This window comes from Mus caroli, chromosome 11 (genome assembly GCF_900094665.2).
Source record: "Mus caroli chromosome 11, CAROLI_EIJ_v1.1, whole genome shotgun sequence".
In the NCBI taxonomy this organism is placed as follows: Eukaryota; Metazoa; Chordata; class Mammalia; order Rodentia; family Muridae; genus Mus; species Mus caroli.
In genome coordinates this window covers 65,626,356-65,646,330 of record NC_034580.1, presented here as the reverse complement: position 1 = coordinate 65,646,330, position 19,975 = coordinate 65,626,356, and the positions used below count along the sequence as shown (strand labels likewise).

General features: G+C 38.7%; 1 protein-coding gene and 1 pseudogene across 2 annotated transcripts in view; both read right to left on the bottom strand.

Annotated features, from left to right (window-relative positions):
- Window positions 1–19,975, bottom strand: part of Rabep1 (rabaptin, RAB GTPase binding effector protein 1) — a 97,939-nt gene that overhangs the window by 60,479 nt on the left and 17,485 nt on the right. For both annotated transcript variants that reach the window (XM_021177943.2, XM_021177944.2), the window contains exon 2: window positions 5,835–5,963. In XM_021177943.2, the coding sequence (XP_021033602.1) occupies window positions 5,835–5,963 (129 nt within the window). The remainder of the gene's footprint in view (window positions 1–5,834; window positions 5,964–19,975) is intronic.
- Window positions 1,951–2,427, bottom strand: LOC110305818 (annotated as a pseudogene).

Sequence of the window (19,975 nt, the reverse complement as noted above, 5' to 3'; positions counted from 1 at the left end):
CTCCTCTATTATGAAAGCTCTGGATGTCCTGGAATTCTCTATGCAGATCAGGCTATCCTCAAATTCACAGGAATCGACTGCCTCTGCCTCCAGAGTGCTGGATTAAAGGTGTGCACCACTATGCCCAGCCTAGTTTCTATGCTACTGACATATTATTACAATGAGTATGTGCTTGACCAACGTTGCATGCAGTTCTAGGATGAGATCTAATTGGTCACAATCTAATTCTTTTTTTGTTGTTTGATTTTCAAGCATTTAATGAGGATTTAGACATCTGTACTTCAAAGAAATGCATGCATAAAGTTCTTGCGATGTCTTGTTACATCTTTTCTAAGTTTTTGTCTTGGTCTGGATACTACTACCCATATAATGTCCCTGGCAGTTTATTTTTTACAAAAAATTGAAAATATTGGTAGTAATACTTCCTTCACATTGGAAAACATGGATTATAATCAATATTAAATCACATATTTTAATATATGTCAAATAATGAGCAATTCTTTAAACAAAGTTTTTCAAAAAGGGAAAATTTTTTCCTTAATTTTTAATTTTGTAATTAATTTCTTTTTATTTTGTTATATTATCTATAAAGAACTCTGGCAAATAATAAAGTACTGATGAAAGAACACAGAAGTTCCTCAAAAAAACTAATAGTGGGGCTGGAGAGATGGCTCAGAGACTAATAGCACTGATCTTCCAGAGGTCCTGAGTTCAATTCCCAGCATCCACATGATGGCTCACAACCATCTGTAATGGGATATGATGCCCTCTTCTGGTATGTCTGAAGATAGCTACAGTGTATTCATATACATAAAATAAATATATAATTCTTAAAAAAAAAAAAAACCTAAAAGTAGAACTATTACATACCAGTCCTTCTGCTTGAGCCTCCCAGATACTTGGCTTGGTTTTTGTTTAATTTTCCCATGTTTTTATTAGCAAGTAAATTATGCAAGCATTGTACATAATGAGCTTCATGATATCCTTACACATGTATATCATTGTGATCATATTCCTCCCTCTTTTTCTTCCCCTCCTACTCCTGGTAACTTTCCTCTTCCTGGCCACTCATTTCTGCTTTTGTCTTTATTTCTCTTTCTTTGTTTTGGAGATCCAATAACTGCAATTAACCTTGCATTTTTATTAGTTTCTTCCAGAAGCCAGAAGAGAGCATCAGATCTGCTCTAGGCAGAGTTAGAAGACAGTTGTGAGCATGTACTAGGAACCAAGTCTGGATCCTCCACAACACATAACTAACTGGGCAACCTCAGCCCAAAAGACATTTCTCTTCCTTTTTCTTTTTTATTACTGTTATTATTTGTAATTTATTTTATGTATATAGGTGGTTTGCCTCAAGAGGTCAGAAGAAAGCATTTCATCATCTGAAACTGGAGGTACAGACAGTTGGAGATGGCTATGAGCTGCCATGTGGGTGCTGGGAATCAAACCCAGGTCCTCTGGAAGGGCGGTAAGTGCTCTTAACCACTGAGCCACCTCCCAGCCCCACCTGAAAGGCATTTCTTAAAGCTTTTTAAAACTTTTGTGTATGCGAACTGGAAAGTTTTTTGGAGTATTTTAAGTTTCTCGGCTTTGTCCCAACCATTCCCCATTTAGCTCTCTCTTCTTGTAAACTCAGGCCCTACCAGTTACTTTGGTGCCCAAGCAAGAACTCAGCTAAAGCTGGGCATGGTGGCACATGCCTTTAATCTCAGCACTCGGGAGGCAGAGGCAGGCGGATTTCTGAGTTCGAGGCCAACCTGGTCTACAGAGTAAGTTCCAGGACAGCCAGGGTTATACAGAGAAACCCTGTCTCGAAAAACCAAAAAAAAAAAAAAAAAAAAAAAAAAAAAAAAAGAGAACTCAGCTAAATATTAAACTTTAAATTGACAATCATTTTTATTTTTCTTTTTCTTCTCAGTGTATATTTAGAATTAGCCATCTGGACTCAGCTTAGATGATCCCAATCTTGTTGGCAACATCTAGGGCATCATAATCAGGAGCCAAGCAAACATACACCTTCTTCTCTCCATCGGGCCTTATCAGGGTATTGACTTTGGCCACATCAATGTCATAGAGTTTCTTGACAGCCTGTTTGATCTGATGCTTGTTGGCCTTGACATCCACAATGAACACAAGAGTGTTGTTGTCCTCTATTTTCTTCCTGGCTGACTCAGTGGTCAGTGGGAATTTGATGATAGCGTAGTGGTCAAGCTTGTTTCTCCTGGGTGCACTCTTCCGAGGATATTTTGGCTGACTCTGGAGCCGCAGGGTCTTGGGCTGCCGGAAGGTAGGTGACATTCGGATCTTCTTTTTGTGGCTGTGGACACCTTTCAGCACCGCCTTCTTAGCTTTCAAGGCCTTCACTTTGGCTTTGGGAGGGGCAGGAGCTTCCTTCTTCTCTTTCGGCGCCATCTTGGTAAAAAGGATGGCCCAGCCTAATTCCCGACAATCATTTTTCTTACGAACTCTGATGTTATTCCATTGTCTTCTGTCATCTAAGGAGCTAATACAGTATTTCCTGGGGTCAGCTGATGTTGGTGAAACCGTTGTTCAGATAGGCTCTTGTTATCAATCCCTAGGCTAGTCTCAGATTTAAGGTCCTTCTAACTCTACCTCCCAAATGCTGGGCTCACACACAGATGCCACTATGCATAGATTATTCTCTATTTTTGTATTTTGTATACAAGTTTTCTAATTAGTTTTTATCTTTTTTTCCTTAATAGTTTTAATTTTAGTATTTAAAATATTCCTTGTTTCATATCCATACCTAAGTAGACATATGTCAAACCAAGCTTTTCATAATTGAAAGTCTAAAAGCATCAGAACACTATGTAAATTGTGGCCATATGTAAAATCCTTTTGGACACCACTAGAAAACTCCACCTCCATTTCTATCATTTTCTTGCTCAGCCTTTCTTCTGCACCCCCAGAGAGTAGGGTCCTGCTAACACTCTGGACTAACTGCTGCAGTACGAAGTGCTGGATTGACGCTGTTTAAAGGGAAAAGGTGCAATAAAAATACCTTAAAGTTAAATAGAAAATTAACACAACTTTTTTAAATGTTATATTCCCAACTGATGTCAGCTTGAAGAGAATGTACACTAAGACAAAAACAGACAGTGAGAAGTCAAACAGCGGACATGTCATCTTTTTCTAATAGTCCTCATTACTGTTTGCATTTACAACTCAGTGACATTCTCAATAAAAGCAAGCTCAGTAACTACAGAAGTACCAAAATGGTTCCTTCCAGGGAAAAACATTGTTTGGATTTATGAGTCACCTTGCCCTATTTTGCTGAAAGACAAAGACTGCTGAGCACACTATTATATACTGTTTATGCCTATAGTGATCATCAAGTCTGGCTTCCACCTTCATAACAGGTACAATAATAAAACTGCTGCTTGAGGAGAAAGTTTTAAATTTGAGTTTCACTACAATACAGGCAAGTAGTGTCCAAGATAAAAATAACCAACACTGATGTTTTATATACCTTTCTTTAGAAAGGCCACTATGAAGTCTCAGAAAGGATCACAGAATTCCTTCTGTCACTTTGTAAAAAGCTACCTCAAGAATCTCTATGGCCAGCTTAAATTTGTTAACAACTTCAGATAATACAGTTAACTGAAGTAATTTTACCACAGCAAGCTGTTTAATTCCAAGATATAGAACTGAGATATATATGCCAAAACTAAGAAGCTATGGGTGAGATGGCTCAGTGGGTATAAATAAGTTCCTGCTGTTTATGTCTAGTAACCCAAGTTTGATCCCAAAAACCTAAAGAAGGTAGAAACAAAAACCTAATTCTAAAGTTGTCCTCTGACGTCCACACAAATGTTCTAGCACAAACACCTACTCCCACACACATAATAAAAAAAGAAAAGCTCACCCCTAGCCTGAGCCTCATGGGAGTGTGGCCTAGCACCTTGCCTGGGCAGCACAGTAGAGCTGACCCTGGTAGTGGGGGCACAGGTGAGTGAGCCCCCACAAACTCAACTACCACCCAGGCCCAGACCCAGGGCTGTGAACTGGCCCACCTATGAACTGCTAGAACCAAAACTGCAGGATCTCCATGACACGGGCAACAACAGGATGGTGGAAAGAGTCCCAGTGAGGATCTAGAATTGATAATGTGGCAGAGGCCAGAATCCTTAAATCAGACCAACAACTCAGTGCAGTGAAAATTTGCAAGAAAAGCTGTTTGGGCAAAGGGGTATAGTGTGTGACAACTATGACACATCGAAGTTTCCGAGGTAAGTTGTTGTTTTGTTGTCTTGCTTTGTTTATTTTCTTTTGGGGAAGAAGGTTCCAAGGGTAAAGGCTGAATATGGAGGGGTAGGGAGAAGAGCAACATTGAGGGGCATAAATGAAATTCATAAAGAATCAAAAAGCTAAAAAAGGGGCTAATGAGATGGCTCAGTGGTTAAGAGCGCCGACTGCTCTTCCAAAGGTCCCGAGTTCAAATCCCAGCAACCACATGGTTACATCAGTTACATCAGTTTTGTTACAGAACATTAACAGGATTATTTTTAAAAAGACTTTCAAGCCCAAGATGTTACTTTAGGAGTTCAAAATAGGAGCCTAGCATGCATGAAGCCTGGGTTTAAACTGGAGTATCAAACTAATGAGCCAGCATTTGGAAGGTAAGGTAGGAGGATCAGAACTTCAGCGTCACCCTCAACTCTGTAACCAGTTCAAGGCCAGTCTGAGATTCATAGAATTCTATCTCAATATAATTTTCAGGGTTGGAGAGGTAGCACTGGCTGCTCTTCTAGAGGACTCGGGTTCAATTCCCAGCATCTACATGACAGCTCACAACTGTAACTCCTGTATACCCTCACACAGACATGCAGTCAAATTACCAATATATATAAAATTAAACAATTAAAATTTTAAAAAATTTTTCAAAACAAATTTTTTCAATTAAAAAATACAAAAGCTCCTGACTTAGGCTATTGATTTTCAAAGTGTGCTACCTAAATCCTTAACAACAGTATCACCTAGTAACTTGCTAAAAATGCAAACTGTGGAGTCCCAGAGTCCTGGTAATACAGAAACTCTGCTGCTGAACTGCTATGGAAACTTGTTAAAAGACCAACCATTGGGCAACCAGATCCTCATCCCAGTTCTTGACTCAGGAAATGTGGACTACACCCAAATATGTACATTTCTAAGGAGTTTCCCAGGTAAGCCAGATGCTGCTGCAGCTGTTCCACAATGGCACCATGGAAGCCATATCTATACTGCTTCTAAGCCAACACCTAGAATGCAAACACCTTCCCTGCCTGCCCCTCCTAACTAGATACCCCACCAGACTTAAACACTCATCCTTAACAATTAATAGCACAATGGCTCTACATCTGTTTTCCTCACCTTCAGTTCAATCAACCTAAAGGGCCACATTACTGCTCCCATTTTATGTCTAGCACCTAAATAAAATGTAGGTAGAGTAGGTACCAAATAGTATATACTGAGAAAATAACTGAATTCTTAGTAAATTCCATAACATGTCGGTTTCTATACAACAGAACCAGGGACTGTACCTCAAATGTTAAGAACAGCCAACTACAACGAAACAGATTACAGTCAGAAAACAAACAAACCTTAATGATGCTTTTTCAACTTGCTCCCCAACTCTACTGAGAACCCTAGTTTGTTGGTTTTTTTTTTTGAGAACCCTAGTTCTAAAAAGCATTATTTTTATAACACACATACACACACACACACACACACACACACACATCATGGTTTATTCAATGACAAAGATTGTACTATCAGTAACTTAACATTTAAGACAGTTTTGGCAGGAAAGTTGGGGAAGAGACTAGCAAACTTACCCTCTTTAGCCAAATAGAGCTCCTTAAATTTTGCTCTCTTTTGATTAAATTCTTGCTCAAGCTGCTGCTGTGCACGTAAAAATTCTGCATTAATTTTTTCCAATTCTGCTACCCGTTGCTGAAGAGAAACTGAAAAAAGAAATACTAGTTAACAGGTAATAAATTTGTTTATAAGGTTCAAGAATAGCCTTCCAAGCTACATACTGCTACACATCAAACTAGTAGGGAAACTGAAATCTGTTAATATTCTAGTAAATTGTAATTTTTTAAAAAGAGCCAGACACTTCTATTAGACTTTCATACATATGCTGTGAATGAGTCATATATAATGAAACAGAATCACAGAGAACAAAGCCAATTTCATTACAAGAGCTCCCTCCTAACACTGCAGAATGTTAGTCCGTGGCTGGAATAGTTAAATATTGACTTAGTTAAGCTTTTTATCCCACAGCTAACCTCACTGTCAATGTTGCTACTTCCAGTTTCTTTATTATGGACACCCACAGCAACAGGAACTAATCTTCCAGTCCCAAAAGACCCCATTCCATTATATGGAAATTATTACACATGGAAAAGACACAAACCCGTGGTTCTGTGTCACAGCCCCAATACTGGCAGACCATCTGTTTTCAGATAAGTCCTGACCACAGTCTGACAATAAGTGGACACATGCCTTACTTAAGGGCTCAAAATCTGGAGCTCACTGCCTGTCTATTCTGGTCTAGGCCAGGAACTGTTTTGGTCAAAACACCAACCCTTGGCTCAGCCTTAAGGCTATCAACATAATCCATTCAGGAGGTATTTATCAGCACTAGCCAACCACTATCTAGTTACCTCAGCTGGCTAGGGTCCCTTTTCTCTACTATATAGCACTGGAAATGAAGGTAATCTGTCAGCTTTATAACCAGGCTTATCTTTAAAGGTCATCCCCTACCCTCAAGCCACAGCTCAATTCACAACTGATTTTATAAAATACGTTTAAAAGGCTAGACGTATACTAATTGTTAGAACTATGACTCATTAATTTTCCTTTCAAAGTTCTCTGCAATAGGATACATTTCTCTAACAAATTCTAAACCAAACCTTGTATTTGTTCATTCCCATATCCCTAGGCTAGCTTCACTACAGAGTTGAAAGCATTAGTATAACTCACAGCTGGAAGAGAGAAAGATTGCTGCTGTGAGCTCCATGTCATTAAAGGGAAAGTTATTCTGAGATACCTCTATAGTCAGACAATGATACCTAACCATTTGAAACCTTGATTATTTTTTTGTTTGTTTGTTTGTAAAAAAAAAAAAAAAAAAGGAGAGGAGAAAATATATGAGAACGCAGCCATGTAGAAGACTATGTGAAAGATAACTACTGAAAGGAGGCTTACTATTTAAAATCATGAAGGGAATTGAGTTTAATCTCTTAGCTCCTTATGTCTGCTGGTAGTTACTGTTATATGCCAACAATTAAATTAATAGCTTCCCCACAGAACACTAAAATTACTGACATATACTGACTACTACAAAAATAAACAAGGCCTCTGACAAATGAAGGAAACCATTCCACAATGTACATGCCTTTCAAAATATTATGTGCATGCTTTTAAAAAATACTATGTAACCTAGTAATTTAAAATAAGAATGTAAAAGGCCTTTTGTTCATACTTTTCCCTGCACCCTACGTCATCCATACCTTCCACTAAAGCACACACATATCCATAGGCACATGTCATACATCATTATATTTATATTTAAGTCAAAAGACAAATGAATCAGCAAAACCCAAAAATGCAGCTTTTAAAATTACAGCCAAAGCCTGGCATGGTAGTTTGTTATTTGTAAGCCCTGCACTTGCCAGAGGCAGGAGGATTATTATGAGTTTAATGTTAGCCTGGACTGGAGTAGTCCAAAGCAAACCTGGGCTACATAGTTAAACATTCATATAAATTGTTTTATTTTTTTTTTCAGCCAAACATTGTGTTTCCACTCCTCCCTACTGCATCCTGGCTCTGACCCACACTGTTCAAACCCAAGTCCACACCCACAGCTGGCTCTCTCCAATTTATAAAACAGATTAAAATTCCAGAAATTATGATCCATTTGAGGATGTACCAAGAACCTCCCTTATTTTCATTCTGTTTTGATGTAACTTTTGAAACAATCTATCTCAAGTACTACAGGCATATCATACTTCTACAAAACAGAATGGTGAAAGTAACTACTTTTGACACGCATGTGTTGAATGTCACATGTACAAACGTCAATTTACGCCAAATAGAAGTTTAGAAATAGGTGTATCATAGTGCAACCAGAAATCAAACTGAAAACAGATCTTCAAATGTAAATGCTATATATGCTATGTTCTAACATGGTGACTCAATAGGTCAGAATTAGCACAGAGCTCAAAAAGTGCTTAACATGGAATGTAGGAAAAGATGACAAATGTTAGCTGTCACTTTAAGAGTAGTTACTGAAATATAAAGATCAAATCCCTTTGTAGCCACAAAAGACTAGAAGCCACTCCTGTCCTCAGGATTCTCACCAAGTTCCATGCTTACTGATTTCCAGGACATATCCCGCCCTGCTACACACAATTTAACTAGCCTCCTCATCAGTTTTCAACAATATTAAGTCTTTCGAGATTTAACAGCATGGAGTTTTAGTCCATCAGCCTTCACAAACACGGTCCATATATCATTACTTTGTTGAAGTACTAAGGGGGAAATCATCTGATGCTAAGGCTAATTTATTAATTTATTTATCAAGGACAGGAAGAGCAAGAGGGACAAGGTCTCCCTGGCCAAGGCCAGCATGACATTTGTTAAATTGCCACAGTTGGCCTGGAACTCACAGTGATCCAGGTGCTACAAGCTGCCAATTCTTTGGATTAAAGGAGCTTGCCACACCACCATGTCAAGCCTCTGTGGTTTCATTTATTTTATTTGGTTGCTTGGTTTTGTTTTTCAAGATTGTGGCTACTTTTAATGCTTACTATCCAAAAAGAAAAAGTCACTTACTCAAAATATCTGAATTAAGCACTACCAATATTAAAAGAAGAAAAAGTAAAATCATAAATAAGGAAAAGATCCAATAATTCTTACATATTTGACTTTTCCTAGTTCTACTATTGTTTATTGAGACAATCTCAACTCTCCATCATCTTTCTCTGTCTCCCAAGTGTTAGAGTGAAAGAGTGGGCCACACCACATTGTCTAGCTTAATTTTCCCTAATTTTGATATGAAAGAATGTGCAATAACTTAAAACCATTTTCAAGCCCTCAGCTGTGTCCTACTATTATATACCTTTTAAAAAGGAAACACTTGTCGGGAGTGGTGACGCACACCTATTAAAGCACTCGGGAGGCAGAGGCAGGCGGATTTCTGAGTTCAAGGCCAGCCTGGTCTACATAGTGAGTTCCAGGACAGCCAGGGCTACACAGAGAAACCCTGTCTCGAAAAAAAAAAAAAAGGGAAACACTTTACTAAGTTTAATAACACAAAGCTAGAAAAAGGAAAAGAGAAGTTTGGGTCGTATCTTACTATAACCAGAAACTTTTACTTGAAGATTTTACTCAAGATCCATAAAGACACCCATTTCAAACCACAGAACATCAATGCAGGAGAAAGAAAAAAGTTCCTGAAATCCCTTGCACTGTCACCAAATTCTAAACTGAAACTACTGCTGGGCACAGGGTATGTGCTCACAATTCAGCTACTCAGGCGGCTAAGAGTTCAAGCCCAGCTGGGAAACAGTGAGACCTTGTAAGAAAGAAAGGAGGAGAGAGGAGGATGGAGGGAAAGGAAGGAAGAACAGCAGAAAATTAAATTATTAGCTATTGTAGGTATATCCATTTAATAAGATACCAAAGAAAATATAAATGAAAAGAACAAAATACAAAATTACAGATAGCACAGTATGAACCATGTAAAAGTACAATAAAAACAGACTGGAGCCGGGCAGTGGTGGTGCATGCCTTTAATCCCAGCACCCGGGAGGCAGAGGCAGGTAGATTTCTGAGTTTGAGGCCAGCTTGGTCTACAGAGTGAGTTCCAGGACAGCCAGGGCTACACAGAGAAACCCTGTCTCGAAAAAAAACCAAAAACAAACAAACAAACAAAACAACCCAAGAAAGAAAGAAAAAAGAAAAAGAAAGAAAAGAAAAAATATGCCAGGCCAGAACAGTGGACAAAGCAGGCAGGCCACATATCTGCCACACCTAACTGGGAAAAGAAGCTGTCTGCCAACATCAGCCTAAGCCATGGCATGCTGCCATTAGGAGTTGGCAGAGCAGAAATTCTCTAGGCAACTTGGAAGGGAAACTCATATGGCCAAGGACATCCTAGGGAAGCAAGGCTGCACTCTGATGAGCCAAACCAGGTACCAGGGTACCAGAGATGAACCAGAAGATACTCAGCAGACCACAGAGCTCAAGGAAAAACCGCACAAAATAAAGAACCCTAACTCTCTCTCTCTCTCTCTCTCTCTCTCTCTCTCTCTCTCTCTCTCTCTCTCTCCCTCCCCACCCCCTCTCTCTCTCTCTCTCACACACACACACACACACTCAAAAGTAAAGGCTGGAGAGATGGCTCAGGGATTGAGGGTGTGAGAGCACTGCAGCTCTTGTGGAGGACTTCAATTCAGTTCTCAGAATCCCCTCTGTAACTACAGACTCAGGGGATCTAATGCTTGGGTCAGGCACACACTCAGTGTACATACATACATGCAAGCAGAAAACTCAAACACATAAAATAGAAAATTAAGATATACATATATTGAGTTAAGGGTGTAGCTCCATTAGCAGAGCACTTGCCTAACATGCACATGTCCCTGGAGTTGATCCCCAACACCCTATAAACTGAGTATGGTGGCATGAGCCTGCAACTCCAGTCCTGAGAAGTGAAGGCAGAAGTACAAGATTAATGCCAGTCTAGCTTCACAGCAAGTTCAAGGCCAGCATGAATGATAAGAAAGAGACTGTGTTCCAGAAAAAAAAGTAAAAGGAAAAAGCCTCCTGTTAGCTGATCATGGTAACTCTAATACTCAGAAGGCTGAAGAGAGCTCAAGAATTCCAGACCAGCCTGAGCTACATTTAAAAAAAACAAAAACAAAAACAAAAAAAAACAACAACACAAAAAACCACACACACACAAAAAAAACAAACAAAACAAAACCCAAAAACATGAGTAGGAAGATGGCTTGGCAGTAAAGGTAATTGCTACACAAGCACGGGGACCTGAGCTCAAATTCCTGGTGCAAAAAAAAACAAAACAAAAAACTACAACACTATGTTTTTCAGCCATAGCTAAACCTGTATCTTCTGCACCAGGACCCTGGCATGGATATTTTCAAATGGTCGTGAATTCCTGACTGGGAGACTTGGTAAAGAGGCTCTCTTCCAAAGGTCAGGTGGCTGGAGATCCTGGAGACTGCATCATAGATGGCCTTGGCAAAGCTGCCCAGAGTGGCAAGTGAGCATAAATCCAACATAGTCTTGCTTTAACCCACTCATAGTGGTTGTCAATTCCAGGCATCAATCTCTTCTTGGACACAGGAGTTTGAATGATGCCAGTGCCTCTAGAAACAGAGATGCAATACAGAGCTGCACCTGCCTTTTTGTTACCTTTGCACAGGATAGTACAAGACACAGGTCACACTCCTCCAGAGCCTCCCTTCATAAAGACAAAGGCTAGTCTCAAGCCAAGATAGCCCCTCAGACAGTTGTAAGCTATCTTTGAAGCACTGACAACCAAGACCAATTTGGCCATTGCTGTCCATAATGGTGACAGATGCCTGAACCTTATCTGCTTGCCAGCTTAGTCTGCTTCTACACTAGAATGATCTCAGAACCTCACTCTTTCAGACTCAATGGGCAGAAATACACCTCCAAGAACTCACACCTCTCTCAGATGAGATGGCCCAACTTAGTAACAAGCCTCCAGGCTCCCACACTGCATTCTACAAGTATTCTAGCTAGCAAATTATACTTTCAGGCTGAGGGAACAGCTCAGTGAGTAGAGTGCTTGCCTTTCAACTCTCAGAACCCATGTAAAAAGCCAAACACAGAAGTGTACTTTGTAATCCCAAAGCTGGGGAGGCAAAGACAGGAGAATCCTGGGACTCAATAGCTAACCAAGCTGGTAAGCTCTAAGCTAATGGGAGACCCTGTATCAAAGGAAGCAGGCAGCATTCCAGAGGATGATACTCACATATGCATTCACACACATTTAGAAATTAAAAGTAAAAATAATAATCTAGGACAGGGCTGAGAGATGGCTGGAGGGATTAAAAGTACTTACCACACAAGCCTGACAACTTAAGCCTGACCCCTGGGACCCACAAAAAACCAAATATGGTTATTTGTATCCATAATTCCATCACTCCTACTCTGAGATATGGTAGCAGGAAAATGGACTGTAAGCACACTAACTTGCCAGATATCCTGAGTAGACAGAGCAGCACAAACAAGAGAGGCCCTGCCTCAGCAGGATGCAGTAAGAGCACCAACTCCCAAAAGTTGTCTTCTGACCCTACGATGTGTCCCCATGGTACACACACCATCATCACCATCATCTCCATCACCATCATCTGAAGAAGAAAAAATAGTGGTGGTGGTGATATTGGTGGTAGTGGTGGTGGTAGTATATTTAAAATACAGAATATTTAAAATACAAGAAGGGAGATAAAGAGTTATCAATGAAACTCCTAGACATTAGTAATCATGACTTGTGGAAGGCAGTACATGCTAATTTTTTTGTTGTTGCTGTTGTTGGTTTGGTTTAGCTATGGCATAGTGTCTCAACCACGTAACCCAAGCTGGCCTGGAATTCATAGAGATATGCCTGTTTCTGCCTCTGCCTCCTGAGTGCTGGGATTAAATGCCTGAGTTTAAGGCTATTGCATTTGAGGGATTTAAGTTTAAATCAGCTGAAAACAATGTACTCATATAATATTTCTCTATCATTCTAGATAAACAATTGTTAATAAAAACCACAAATCTCATCAACACCTTTAATATAAAATAATTGGTTTAGGATAGCCTAAAGCTTTTATCATTTACAAGAACAAAGCTTGATGCAACATAAACTGTCCGTTAGGATCATGTTTGATTAAATTGTAAGACAAATTAAATTTCCCCTGTACAGTTAACACAGAAAATGTAAACTGACATACTTCTTCATTCTCTCTACATTTGTGCTATAGCAACACTATAGTATCAAGTCTACATCAGGGATTACTTATTAAACGTTTATTATAAATTAGTAATAACACAAAGGTTACATTTTACTTACAAGGAAATTGAATGGATTATATGTGAACTTTTCAGATCAAGGTCATAGGTAGGGAAGTATTAAGAATTCTGATAAATAGCTATCAGCCTACCTATATGTAGGTAAAGATTATATCTAAGGATAGGAACATGAAAACTAAAGAAATTTCAGGGGCTGGTGAGATGGCTCAGTAGTTAAGAGCACCAACTGCTCTCCTGAAGGTTCTGAGTTCAAATCCCAGCAACCACATGGTGGCTCACAACCATCCGTAACGAAATCTGATGCCCTCTTCTGGAGTATCCGAGGACAGCTACAGTGTAATTACATATAATAAATAAATAAATCTTTAAAAAAAAAAAGAAATTTCAAAGAAAGAATACAGATGCTAATATTTTCTAGGTAAGAAAACACTCAAAGTTACCCAAAAAATGGTGAATTATAACAGGAATTAACAGTTCAGAATCACATTTGCTGGAATGGTGGCATATGCCTTTATCCCAGCACTCTGGAGGCGGAAGCAGGCAGATAGATCTCTGAGTTCAGAACTAGCCTTGTCTACATAGTTTCAGGCCAGCCAGGAATACATAATGAGACTCTAAACTAAACAAACAGCCCAGTACTGACTAGGTACTTCACAATCAGTGTGGTAAAACAGTTGAAGAAACAAGCTCTGGAATAGAACACGGTTCTAAGAGTCAGTTCTACCTTTGACAAGCTGGCTCTTTCACTCCATCTTTGAAAATGAGAACTAGTATTACTCTGACTTACAACTCCAGGTACACTTCGAGACAATGGCTATGGTGGTAATCATTAACAAAAGCCTTGAATTTTTATATAACGTTTACATAGGCAATTTCCTTACTAGAAATGTGTCCTAGAGAAGAGATCATGGAAATATGTGTAAAGATTTCATTCCAGAAGTATTAATGACTGCAGAACAGTTGAAACTCTAAAACATCAGTAAAATATGACTAAGGTGTTCCCCCTCTCTGTCTATAGTCTCACTTACCATAGTTTCCAATACCAGTGGTCAAAGTATCACAGTTAAAATATCAGAAATAGTTCATAAGTTTTAAAGTGTACATTTTTGAGCAGCATAAAGAATTCACACCCTCCCACCACAGCCTATACAGGATATGAATCATCTCTTTGTCCCCCCTATTCACACAATGTATGCTACTCACTGGTAACTTGCTAGCTACTATTACATGCTTCTGCTCATGGAACCTTTAATTTACTTAATACTTGTGTCAAAGCATAAAGTAGTAATGCTAACAATTTATGGAAGTGAAAGGGAAGCAGTAAAATGCTTCCTTTAGGCAAAAGATTAAAGTACAAAGAGATATTCTGAGAGCTAGAGACTACATTCGCCCCAACTATTACATTTATCCAATTATTACAAAACATAATTATTGTGTTTTATAGTGATATTATTGACCTCATACTGTGCCTAATTTGTATTTTATCATAGGTACATATGCATATGGAAAAAGCATAAAATATGTGGGGCTCAGTATTACCCATGGTTTCAGATCCATCTGGGGTCTTGGAATGTGTCACCCATAGATAAGGATCTGCAGTGCCTAACAACAGAAAATCCACAAAATACACTACCTACCTTAATTCAAGATGAAACCTAAATGTGAACACAACAAATTCTACCAATCAAAAAGAAATACGTATTTCCTATACTAAACTGTCAAGAATAGAATAAATTCCGATTTGTGTTTCCACATTAGTATAGCCATGGTAACAAAGTCTAATAAAATATTAAAATAAAAAACTGCCAATCTCAAGAGCATAACTGCAAAGATTTGCAAATCAAATGTAGCTACATACTAGAATAGCAAACCAACAAAATTATCTAGAATTTATCTCATATATGCTAGAGCTATATAGCATTAGAAAATCCATTAGTGTAATTCATTTTGTTGAACAGTTCAAAAATATGTGAGATAGCGCCACAAATTACAAAGGGAAGTGAAGCCATTAAGGAAATTTCTATTAAAAAATGGAATTAGCAAACAGGATGATTCACATGCCTGAGGTTGGCAAATGTAATGAAGAAAACAGTAAAAGAACAAAAAGAACAAATATACCCCCAAATCAAAACCATTTTCTTTTTCCTACATGAGAGAAAAAAAACAAACATAGCAGTAACCAGGTCCCCAGAAGAAAGTAGAAAATAGGAGTGTGGGTCACTGACATGTCAGAGAAGACAAATAGCATTTCTTCAGGTGTACACACAAAAACTGAACCCTTTACATTTTAAACCACTAGAAATTGTTTTTTCAATTAATCTCAGATGAAAGTAGTAATAACTGGCAACAAAAGAAGGCTTGAGAAGCTGAGGCAGGATAATCAGAAGCTGATTAGCAGTTCCATAACAAACCACCACAGCTGTAAAGTAAAAGTACAGTAACAGCTGGGATTGTAGAGCGATAGCAGGCTTGCCCAACATGTGTGAGACTCTTGGTTTTAATGCCAGAACTGCAAAACAAACAAAACAACTAATAGACATACACATGCATGCATATAGTTACATATATATATATATATATATATATATATAAAGTTCATTTCTACATTTTGTTTTCTATGGGCAATAAGAAATTTATCTAGGGCTGGTGAGATGGTTCAGTGGGTAAGAACACTAACTGCTCTTCCAAAGGTGCTGAGTTCAAATCCCAGCAACCACATGGTGGCTCACAACCACCCATAATGAGATCTGATACCCTCTTCTGGTACATTTGAAGACAGCTACAGTGAACTTATACTAATAAATAAATCTTTGAAAAAAAAAAGAATTTTATCTAAAATTATTAAATATTGTTAAGAAAGAAAAATAACTTAAGATAGATAGATAGATAAATCTAACTTAAAAAACAGCTCACAGGTGCTGGAGAGATGGCTCAGTGGTTAAGAGCACTGACTGCTCTTCCGAAGGTCCTGAGTTCAAATCCCAGCAACCACCCATAATGAGATTTGACCGTCTCTTCTGAAGACAGCTACAGTGTACTTACATATAATAATAAATAAATCTTAAAAAACAGCTCACAAAGAAACAATAAGGTTGGATATGGTAGCATACACCTTTAATCCCAGTACTTGGGAGGGAATTTTGTTTGTTTGTTTTGATTTTGTTTTTCAAGATGGAGTTCCTTGTATATATAGTCTTGGCTGTCCTGGAACTAGCTCTGTAGATCAGGCTGGCCTTGAACTCAAAGATCCAACTGCCCCTGCCTCCCAAGTGCTGGGATTAAAGACCAACACCACCAGGCCCAGCTTCTACTCAATTTTCATTTACTCAACTCAGAAGCAGAAATGAAACCACCTTTAAAAAGAGTAAAAGGATCACTTTTGTTGTTGTTGTTGTTTTTCGAGAAAGGGTTTCTTTGTGTAGCCCTGGCTGTCCTAGAACTCACTCTGTAGACCAGGCTAGCCTCGAACTCAGAAATCCACCTGCCTCTGCCTCCCAAGTGCTGGGATTAAAGGCGTGCACCACCACTGCCAGGCTAAAAGGATTACTTAATATAAGTAACATATTTAACTTGATACAGTAAAGGTAAAGAGCTAGAAAGCTGGCTCAGTGAGAGAGCACACTGCTCTTGCAGACAGGAGCTCAGTTCTTAGTACCCAGTTCTGGTGGCTCACACCCTCCTGTAACTCCAGCTCCCTGGAGCCAATGCCCTCTTCTGGCCTTCACGGGTGCCTACACTTAGAAGTGTACATACACAGATTCACATAAGATTTTTTAAAAAGATCCAAACTTGAACAAAGAAAAAAAAACCCTGGTTTGTCTTTCTTAGTTTATAATTCAATGAAAACACTTTACCTTCTTATACACATTAACTGAGAGTCAAACCTGGACCCCTACCTAGTACATGGTATTTTTAAGTGTTGTATTGGACAAGAAAGATAAAGTGGATAAAAACATATGTGTTCGTACTGAATTTTATCTGAATGAGTAAATACTCAAAAATAGCCAAGAAAAATTCCAAATGATTGATGAAGGACATTTGGCTCTTTAAATACTAAAACATTACAGAAAGAAATAATAAATAAAACTATGCAGTACAACTACAGAATCGTCAGGTGAATAACAACACTAATACTGGACTAATCACTGCAGAATGCAAAAACAATAGCTAGCCATTTATCTGATTCCTTACATCAAAATAAAAACCTCACTGTAATCAAATATTTAAAAGTAAACACTAGAAAATAGCAGGCAGAACATAAACCTCAATGCCCCAAAGAAAAACACTGATAAATGAATCACATAAAACTGAAACTGCTTCCACTTCCATTTTCAGATCCCGGATGGTTTTGTTCAACTCCTTCACCTGTTTGGTTGTGTTTTCTTGTAATTCTTTAAGGGATTTTTGTTTTTCTTTTTTAAGGGCTTCTACCTGTTTACCTGTGTTCTCCTGTATTTCTTTAAGGGGATTATTAATGTCCTTCTTAAAATCCTCTACCAGCATCATGAGATAGGATTTTAAATCCAAATCTGCTTTTCTGGTGTTAGGGTACCCAAGACTCCCTGTGGTGGGAGGACTGGGTTCTGATGATGCCGAGTAGTCTTGGTTTCTGTTGCTAAGATTCTTATCACCTTTCACCATCTGGTAATCTCTGGTGTTCCGTATTCTAGCTGTCTCTGCCTGGAACTTGTTCCTCCTGTCATATGCACTCACTGATAGGTGGATATTAGCCCAGAAGCTCAGAATACCCAAGATACAATTTGCAAAACACAAGAAACTCAAGAAGGAACACCAAAGTGTGGACACTTCGATAAGGAGTTACAAAGTTCAGAGCAGGGACTGAAGGAAGGACCATCCAGAGACTGCCCCACCTGGGGATCCATCCTATAAACAGCCACCAAAACCAGACACTATTGTGGATGCCAACAAGAGCTTGCTGACAGGACCCAGATATAGCTGTCTCCTGAGAGGCTCTGCCAGTGCCTGACAAATACAGAGTTGGATGCTCTCAGCCATCCATTGGATGGAACACAGGGTCCCTGATGAAGGAGCTAGAGAAAGTACCCAAGGAGCTGAAGGGGTTTGCAGCCCCCTAGGAGGAACAACAATATGAACTAACCAGTACCCCCAGAGTTCCCTGGGACTAAACCACTAATCAAAGAAAACACATGGTGGGACTCATAGCTCTAGCTACATATGTAGCAGAGGATGGCCTAGTCGGTCCTGTGAAGGTTCTATGCCCCAGTATAGGGGAATGCCAGGGCCAGGAAATGGGAGTGGGTGAGTTGAGGTGCAGGGGGAGGGGAAGAGGGGATAGGGGATTTTCGGAGGGGTAACTAGGAAAGGGGACAACATTTGAAATGTAAATAAAGAAAATATCTTATTTTAAAAAACAAAAAATAAAATTTAAAAAAAAACTGAAAATGCTTCCATATGCAAAAACACTAAGTTTTTAAAAAATGATATAATACTCTACTGTACTTATTACATACCACAATGGTCAATTTCTCCATACAAAAAAATTTAAGTTCACTGACATACAGGGCTATAAGCATTGTCACATACTGCCAGACCTCTCTGGGAATGAACTCGGTACTTAACATTAAAATGTTTAAGTGTGTACATTCTGACACAGAAATGCCATTCAAAGACATCGTCCCAACAAAGACATGCGTAAGGATGTTCACAGATAAGCAACATACAAGGATACTCACAGAATTGTGACGACAATAATTCACCATTAAAGAGCTTTTTAAATCACAGTGTATGTACATCAATAAATATGAATGGTTTGTTTTAAAACACAGTATACTAGGGCTGGAGAGATGGCTCGGCAGTTAAGAGCACTGACTGACTGCTCTTCCGAAGGTCCTGAGTTCAAATCCCAGCAACCACATGGTGGCTCACAACCATCTGTAATGGGATCTGGTGCCCTCTTCTAGTGTTTCTGAAGAGAGTGACAGTATATTCATATACATACATACACACATACATAAAGTGTGTCCAAGACTCATTCATTTAAAAAAAAAAGTATAATACTAGCAAGTACCCAACACATGGTAGGTTAAGGCAAAAAAATCATTTGTCTCCTGTACTTTGAAACCAGCCTAGACAAAATAGGCCAAGTTTTAACAAACAAATGATGAAAATAATGACATAATAATTACATTTTTTAGCTTTTTTTTTTTACTGTATATGTGTTTTGCCACACCACATGAATGCCTGGTGTCCACAGAACCTGAAGAGGGCCTGAGAGCCTCTGGAACTGGAGCTAGACACTTGTGAGCCACCATGTAGGTGCTTAGAACAGAACCTAGTGTTCTACAAGTGCAGCGAGTGCTCCTAACTGCTGAGCCATCTCTCCAACTCTGACATAGTTATCTATAAAAATCTATGTACCTCATTCAGCAGTCTGGCTGGGCTGGAACTTGCTAATTAGCCCACAATGATCCTGAATTCAGAGAAATTCTGCTTCAGCCTCCTTACTGCTGGAATTGTAAGTGTGCACCATTATGCTCAAGAAAATACTGGGCTTGGTGTTAAAAATATGTTAAAAATTAAAAAATATATAAAGTGAAAGAATAAACAAGTACATCACTATAACAAAACAAAATGTACCATAAATATGTTTACACGAATACAATTAACCTTACTGGCAAAAAACCAAAGGCAACACAACTGGAGAAAAAAACAAAACTTTTTAAACAAACTCTAGTAAGACATCTACATGTAGAACTGCAAAACAATGAACTTAGACATAAACTCTGTATTTATCACAAAAATAAACTCAAAATAAATCACAGACAAATGTAAATGTAAAAAACAAAAGTATAACACTCTTAGAATGATAAATAGAAAAATCTAGATGACCTTGATCTTGGAAACTACTTTTTTTTTTTTT